The 7,675-nt window shown below is 39.4% G+C and overlaps 1 protein-coding gene across 2 annotated transcripts in view; it reads right to left on the reverse strand.

The window, feature by feature from the left end:
* Positions 1 to 419: 419 nt before the first annotated feature.
* The window catches only part of mboat7 (membrane bound O-acyltransferase domain containing 7), an 8,457-nt gene continuing 1,201 nt past the window's right edge, over positions 420 to 7,675 (reverse strand). The window contains exons 1-8 of one of the 2 annotated variants that reach the window (XM_035671594.1): positions 7,588 to 7,663; positions 6,521 to 6,650; positions 5,993 to 6,119; positions 5,725 to 5,881; positions 5,145 to 5,340; positions 3,988 to 4,140; positions 3,691 to 3,867; positions 420 to 2,850 (exon numbers count right to left, since the gene is read on the reverse strand). In XM_035671594.1, the coding sequence (XP_035527487.1) occupies positions 2,439 to 2,850; positions 3,691 to 3,867; positions 3,988 to 4,140; positions 5,145 to 5,340; positions 5,725 to 5,881; positions 5,993 to 6,119; positions 6,521 to 6,650; positions 7,588 to 7,663 (1,428 nt within the window). In that variant the 3' untranslated portion in view covers positions 420 to 2,438. Of the gene's footprint in view, positions 2,851 to 3,690; positions 3,868 to 3,987; positions 4,141 to 5,144; positions 5,341 to 5,724; positions 5,882 to 5,992; positions 6,120 to 6,520; positions 6,651 to 7,587; positions 7,668 to 7,675 lie in introns of those variants that run through there. The other variant, XM_035671593.1, reaches the window with a different exon arrangement.

A 7,675-nucleotide genomic window follows, 5' to 3' on the forward strand; every position in this document is an offset into this window, starting at 1 on the left:
AAAGTAATTTGGGGTTATTAACAGGTTCACAGAAGTGTCTTTGAGTGTACTGAAATTATCTTGCTGAATTTTAATCATTCCAATAATGGGAACAAATTAACTTTCCCATATAAACTTGTTCAAGTTTATATTATGAATTCACCAGCTACAAAATGTTTTATCAAAGGGGTGTAGTTAACCACATATACTGGCTCTTAGCTCAACTGAAACCCACTGTTGTGGTTGCAGGTGTGTTTGCATTCTCTAATGCTGGAGAGTTAATGATTCCCCAGTCTGACAACTGAAAAGATGTGATGCATGAAAGCCTTTACTCCCAGGCTTTATCTTAATAACCTCCACAAGCTAATTATAAGCCTCATAATGAACAAATACTTCATAGATAATCACACCAGGTAGATATTAAAAAGAGAAAAGGCAAGTGAGGTGAGGAAATGTTGATATGTATTCCAGTAAGTAACACTTTTACAAAGCATGGAGTGTTACAGTCGGTACAGCATGTGAAGCCAAGGACAACCCCAAACGGACAGAAGGCTGAAAAATAAATAGTCTGGAGACGAGCAGTCAACAGAAGGTCTAAAACCATCACAATCTTCACTGTGCAATAATAAAAACAAAGGGACCCATTTTATAACAAGGGTTGAAGTTTGGCACAGAGAGGGTAAAAGGTAAAAGCATAACACAAAATCAATTTGTAACTCAAATTATCTCGGTTCCAAGTAACATTTGGAGAACAAAACCCATTAGGAGATAAGAGCTTTCAATTCTGCTGTCAGTCATGCTCATATAAAACAGATTTAGTACAGTTATCACACAGTTTGAGACAGGAATGAGTGAAGGAACTCTCTGTTTTTCAACTAATACACAGTGTACTGAGGTTAGGGCTGGGTGATAATTCAATATTATCATTTATTAACTATACAGATATTATCACATAATGAGATCATCCCAGAAATATCTGCTGACAATATAAATGTTTAAAAACTAAATTTGTTATTTAAGCTTTTGGTTTACACATATTACAAGTTTAGTCACATGTACTAGAGTTTATTAAACATCACTTTAATTATTGTGTAAATGATGTTGCATGCATCACTTTTGCATGCATGATTTCAACCCTATCTCCCAGCCCTAGCTGTGCAGTTATTCACGCTGTATGTTGGCAGCTTGTAGTTACAATGTGAAACCTTTTGTATCAAATGTTTGGTCCCAACCCTGAATGGTCCATAATGGCAGTACAGACATGTTGGCAGTGAAATCTTTCACATGGCGCAATCTTCACTGAATGCAACACTGCTTTAGAGATGTAAGTGCATAATATTCTGGATATGATCTGAATTGCTTACAGGCAGGCAGAACAACAGTGATTCACTGGATCAGGGAAGTAAACACAAAAATGTTGAGCACATAAAATGGGAAAAGTTATAATGCTGAAAATGCGTGAGGTTACTTAAAACTAATCCTAAAAACACTGAAGAATAAAATAAACGTAAACCAGTTTGAATTTTAACATGCACCGTGATGCTTGTACTTCTGCTTAAAGTGAAATTATGTTATACAAATAACAAATTCTGCTTTTACACTATCACAAAAACATATTTCTACCTACTGTTTAATGTGGTCAAAAACAGTCAAGGTGCAGTTTTACGATGCCAAATGGCAGCAATGTAAATTAGTTCTGTAAAATTAATAAACTGGAAAACTTTGATAATGCTCTCACACACACACAGAAATCTGACTGGAATCATCACACATGTGACAGCTGAGCCCTAATGACGATACCATCATAATGTTTTTTCCATCACAATCTTTTCATTCTGTACTCCAGTTGAATCGAACTGTACAGTAACATAATACTGCTGGAATGTATTGTTGCTTATGGAAACTGTGCCAATTTAATCACATTCAATTTGCTTCTCTTTTAATTATTTAAAAGTTTAGGAGGGGTTATTGTTTGACTCGCCCTACAGAAAGAAGGACGTTGACATTTCAACAACCTCATTCCGACCAGTAAATGCAGTTCACTTAAACTGGGCATGGTGTCTTGAAATTAAAAGCACACGTTATACAGACGCACAGATGAGGGAAGTGAATTACCTATTTACACCCCAGTTGCCACTCACACTATAAAAGTAACATTCATTGAGCTTAAATATGCCTCTCCCAGTGTTCACAGTACACACAGCAACGTCTCCAGTGGTAACCTTTTTAAACTGTATTTTACATGTCACACTTTCATCTGATTTACTGCATTTTGGATAAAAATCTGGTTGTACTTTCACATTTCCCCCAAAAAGAAATCTAATTGGACCTGTTTGTTGCTAGAAAGAGGGAAAGAGAGAGAGAGAGTTGGTGCGATTAATCTGAAAGTTCTGTTCTTGAAGTAACTCCCCCTCATGTTTCAAAAAAGTATCCAACCAGTTCTTTTCTGTACCTCCAATTCAGTCTGTTTTTTCTCCGGTTTTCTCTTTCACATTTTCTACTCTCTCTCCCTCTCTTTTCTCCTCTTTGTCCCCTCTCCTACCTTCCCTTTTCCCTCCCTTCAGGGCCCTGCCGACTACTATGCAGCAAACGGCGATGATGTGCATGATAAAGTAGATGGATGTCCAGTAGTGGATGGTGTCAGAGGCCTTCAGCAGCACGAAGCCCATGCACATGTAGTCGTAGGCCCTCATCTTCAAGAACCAGTGAACCCAGTCGAAGATGTTCTGTCCACGGGGACCCAGTTTAGCTCGGATGGAGGCCTCCATGGCGGACTCGGCTGCGATGCACAGTGGGATGGTGAGGAAGGAGAGGTAGTAGCCGGCGTGTAGTCCGTGCCAGTAGGCGCTGATGAACATGGTCCAGCCAGCCCTGCGAGTTACAGACAAACAGTAGAGATGAGTCATACAGATACAACACTGTGAGGGTTTCTGTCATTTGATTTATTTCAGGTTACAAATTAAAAATGCTACATCAGGATGGATTGTGTTGGTCTTTCCTTTAAATTGTCGCCCATCTGTAGCTTATTTTCTGTGCCATAAGTTATCCAAAAACTATTAAAAACACATGAATGAGCCACAATGTTACACTGTTCCTTCATTACTATGAACACTGGCAGTGTTTTCAATCGCTCCCTCTAACACCATCCTGCTGCTGGAAATACTCACTAATGAACCAAATTCATTACTGAAAACAGTCCCAAATGCACAATTTACTCCTATTTGAGAAACCTTCGCTATTAACTACAGTGCCCAGCTATTATAAGACTTTTGCTTTAAAAAAAACATATATTCGTGACCCTTTTTAAAAAAAGATTTGCATATTCGATGGAGTTCTACAGAAGAACTGAGAAACAATGTTGGTTTTGGTTATTTGCTCATGGGATTTAGTGACAACAACTAACATAGCTTATTATTTAACATTTGACTTTATTAGCCAACACCAGAATTACCTAGAATCAGTTCTCTTTTGTGTGACTTGAAATAAAATACTTTTATGTATGAGAGGGAGCGTCACTGATATCCCTGCAGGAAATTCCCATTTAAAGATCCAAGCTGATTAGTAACAAGAGAGAATGCTCTAAAATCTGGAGATACTTGCTGATAAGATTTTATCTCATTGCAGAGGCCACATGAAGGCATTTTGATACTCAAACACACCACACAGGCATTTATTCTTGTAAAATAAGCTGCTGCACGCATAAAGACTTACCTGAGAGTGTAGGCTTTGAAGGGGGAATTGGGGTAGATGTAGTTATGCAGCCACCACTGCACCGTCATGTTCCAGTAACGCATGCCATGACGGACCTTCACACAGAAGTCGGTATTGTAGCAATCAATGTTCTGGATGGTTTTGAAGTCATATTTCTCATCAGCGGTGGGGTCGGGACTGGGGAAAAAATCCAGAAAAAGAGAAAACAATTTGACATAAATAAACATGAGTTAGCAATAACTAATTTATCCTCTTCTAATATTTCATTTAATACTTGTTAGTTCTGGGAAAATGTACCTGTAGGTGACAGTGGGTCCTCCTCCGGGTTTGGACTGCGCCTTTTCTGGATAGCAGCCCAGACCGGCACTGATACAACCCGCCTCAGCTCCACACCACGCTGCATAGAAACGCATCCTGAACACGAAGAATACTGCTATCATGTAGAACAACCTGGTGATAGAGAGTGAAACAGGGAGAGCGACAGGTAAAGTACATTATTCCTCTTTATCAAACAACTGCGGGGACATTACATTACATTAGCATTCAACCCTAAATAAGTGCTGTGCCCTCCGTAGTTTGTAACCTTCTTTGACTTGATAGGAATCATTTTTTACTTTCCTAATCCACAGCATTGTTGTATTTATTTCACTCTATGCTTTATATTCACTTATTTCATTTAATTTGTTTTCCTCTGTCACAAATTACAACCAGACTCCAGACAAGAAATTAGTAGAGACACTTTGTACAATAAGTTTTACTGCAGTTTAAGTTAACTGGCTCCCAGCACAATTTAGAGAATATTCTAAAATATTATTCACCACATTTAAAAAATTGTTTTGACAATATAAGCACATAGTATTCGTTTGCCACAAAAAACTGGTTATTCCAGCCAACAACTGTTTGCTATGTCAATATATAGTGGAGTGATGTTGTCCTGAGCAGAGAATGACATGTCAATATCACACTCCCTCTTTCTGTGTTGACCCCTGAGCATTGTTTACTTCCCCGATCCGGTTGAGCGTGAATGTTAGTGCATGTAAATCTATCTGTTTGCAACTGTTGGCTTTGAGGAGAGTGACTGAGATAGCTGTTTTTTTGATGGTGAGTTTTATCTCGTTTTTTGCGAGGATATAGTGTGTTTTATGAACCGGGAGGTAAAATTACTGTTTTTACTGTTTTTGTCAATGGAGTCTGGTGGGCCGCAGTACTCTTTGTTTTTGTCTGCTGGTATTCTAGAGAGACATCTAGTCTGAAAGTCGTATAAAGCACCTTTAAATTCAATTAAATGTATTCTTCTCTTAGTGTATAAACTATGGTATTGTATGCAGTCATTTTATCTTAATTACTATCTTAATACAAATAAATGATGCAATAATGATATGATGATGACTATATAATCAATCTACAACTCCTATAACTGACATTATCAGGGCAGTAATGCATTGAAACAATACCGAAAGAAAAAGTTTTCATCCAGGAACTCCTCTGTGCGAACGTAAGCCAGTGGAAAGACGGAGTTGACGCCCAGGAACAGAGCGCCATAGAGGGGAACCAGCTTCAGACGCTGCAGGCATGGCTCCCATGCAGGCAGGGCCTGAGGGCTCGGCTGCCTCAACCAGTCAAAGTACGTTTGGAAGCGGAAGAACGGACCTTTAAGGAGAGGGAGGGATGAGATACAGGAGCGTTCAGAAGACAATGATAGACAAAAAGGGAAAATCGGAATAATGCAAGACACAAAAGGGAACAGTGGAGGACGGCGTGGTTCATAAGACGAGAGGGTGTTGTTGGACAGGAGAGGGGAGTAAGAAGATAAAAAGAGAGAAGAGGTATATGAAAACCACAAGTAATCTTAAATAATACTGAAAACAATGTGGACTCACACAATGTTGGACAAGTAGCGGAGAGTGAGACAAAGAGAGACAACAGTTAAAATTCATGCAAAAGCAAATTTACATCAACAACAATGAACATGAATATAACCAGCTGGCACACAAACATAATCCTGACACGTGACAGACGTTTCCACAGACTTACCGGTCATTATACCGACATAACAGTAGCTATAGGACAGAATGTCGTAGAGAGAGGGCTCCTGCGACAGACCCCCAATGACAGGAGACTTGGCAAAAGAGCTCACTTCCTTTTTCTTCTCTATGTGGAAGCTTTGCACCTCATTGGCTAGACTCACCATCTGAGTTCCAAACAGAAAGATACATCAAAAGTCAACAAAGACGCACAAATTCTTAAGACTCACACAGCTTGTAAAGACTGTTTGTTACAGCAGCAGATTTATCCACCGTACCTTGAGAGTGAGAAGTAGCTGGACAGCATTGGCAAAAGGCGTCGGTGGTGGCAGCCCGAACCAAGTGACCATCCGGAAGAAGAGGAGGTAGAGAAAGGTCCAGCTGAGGCTCAGTGCTGGGGCATGCCTTGTAGACAGAGACACATGAGTTTACATGTTGTGTCTGCACCATACCGTCAGTAAACACTGTAATAAGGGTGTTACAGATGTTTGTTTAAGAGGTTTTTTAATCTGCGGGTATTCTGATAATCAGCTCTTTGGCTCCCAAGTGTCTAATATAGTGTGTATAATAATACACTGAATACCTCTTTGGGTTTTGGACTGTTGATAAGGCAAAAACAATACAATTTCAACACACCATCTTAGGGTCTGAGAAAGTGTGAGGGTCATTTGTCTGTTTATTGACCATTTAATTGGCAGATTGATCAATAAAAATACCTCTCAGGCCTGCTGTCCTGGCTTTTGTACTTTGCGTTTGTAGCATACAGTGAAACATGTTTGGTAAAAGCACAGATATTCGTCTCTCACCGCCAGCTGCTCTTTATAATAATCCATGTTCCAATCACCGTCACCAGAGAGTGGAGTGTGTGAATGTGACAGGTAGTGATGGTGATAGAGAGGCCCAGAAGAAGAGCTGCCCCCTGCTTCACAGGAGGACCTGAAGTGAAAGAAAAAACATACAATTAAGCTACTTATACCAAGAAGTTATACACACAGTTAATTTCAGCTTAGTTTAGTTTATTGACACTGTCAACCTGGACAGGTGCAACCCCAAACACAACAGGCATATCAACATTTCTCAAAAGTGTACAGTATGGAGAGCAGTTTTTGTGACTCATACAACATGTGTTTACACTTCATACAGGGGTCTGCCAATCACCTCTTTCATATTTAAATATACGTTTTCAAAACAATAACGGAGGCCCCATAAGGACAGTCAGAGCTAGCTTTGCAGGTACATCTGATAGGTAAAGAAAAATGTTTTAAAAATCCCTACAACATATAAACTGCAGTCAGAGAAACACAAGACTGAGGCTGCGAAGCATACAAACAGGCTGAAGGGTTAAAGAGCACAAAACCCTGAACAAAAGAAAGGATTAATTAAGGTCTTCTTTCACTATCATTCATAGTCTCCCCAAACACCAGATTAAACATCACTAATCCTTAATAGTGGGCTATGGAGCAGAGACTGCTAAGAAGATTTCCACTTTCTTCATCCTTTCATAGAACAGGAGGGCTTTCCTATAAAGAAACAGTCCCGTATCCTATTAGACACCTTTCAGGATATGTATGATCATCGACTGAAGCTGAGGATGAAGAGCAGCCCTCCTCTTTAGTACACACACAATGTTAAATTGATATTGTTTGGTATTTTGTATGTGAACAAATATAAATCCCACAATGCAAAACAAGGCAACAATTGTAAAAAAGGAGCTTGTGCCTTTAAGAGGACAAATATAAAGAGAAATCTTATTTCACATAACAGCACTGGCCAACAGAAAAATAAATAACATGGAAAAATGTTGCTTCTTATGTTTGAAATTCATATACGTCTGTAACTTGGGTTAGAAATCTAACCTGATTGAAATACTCACTGAGGTAACGGAAGAGGAATCCAACGGGAATGGAGGCAGCAAGAATTCCCAAATACACCAGCTCATCAGGAGACATCTCTCTGCCGGC

This window comes from Morone saxatilis, unplaced genomic scaffold, assembly GCF_004916995.1.
Source record: "Morone saxatilis isolate NCDOM2014 unplaced genomic scaffold, NCSU_SB_2.0 Contig24, whole genome shotgun sequence".
Classification (NCBI taxonomy): Eukaryota; Metazoa; Chordata; class Actinopteri; family Moronidae; genus Morone; species Morone saxatilis.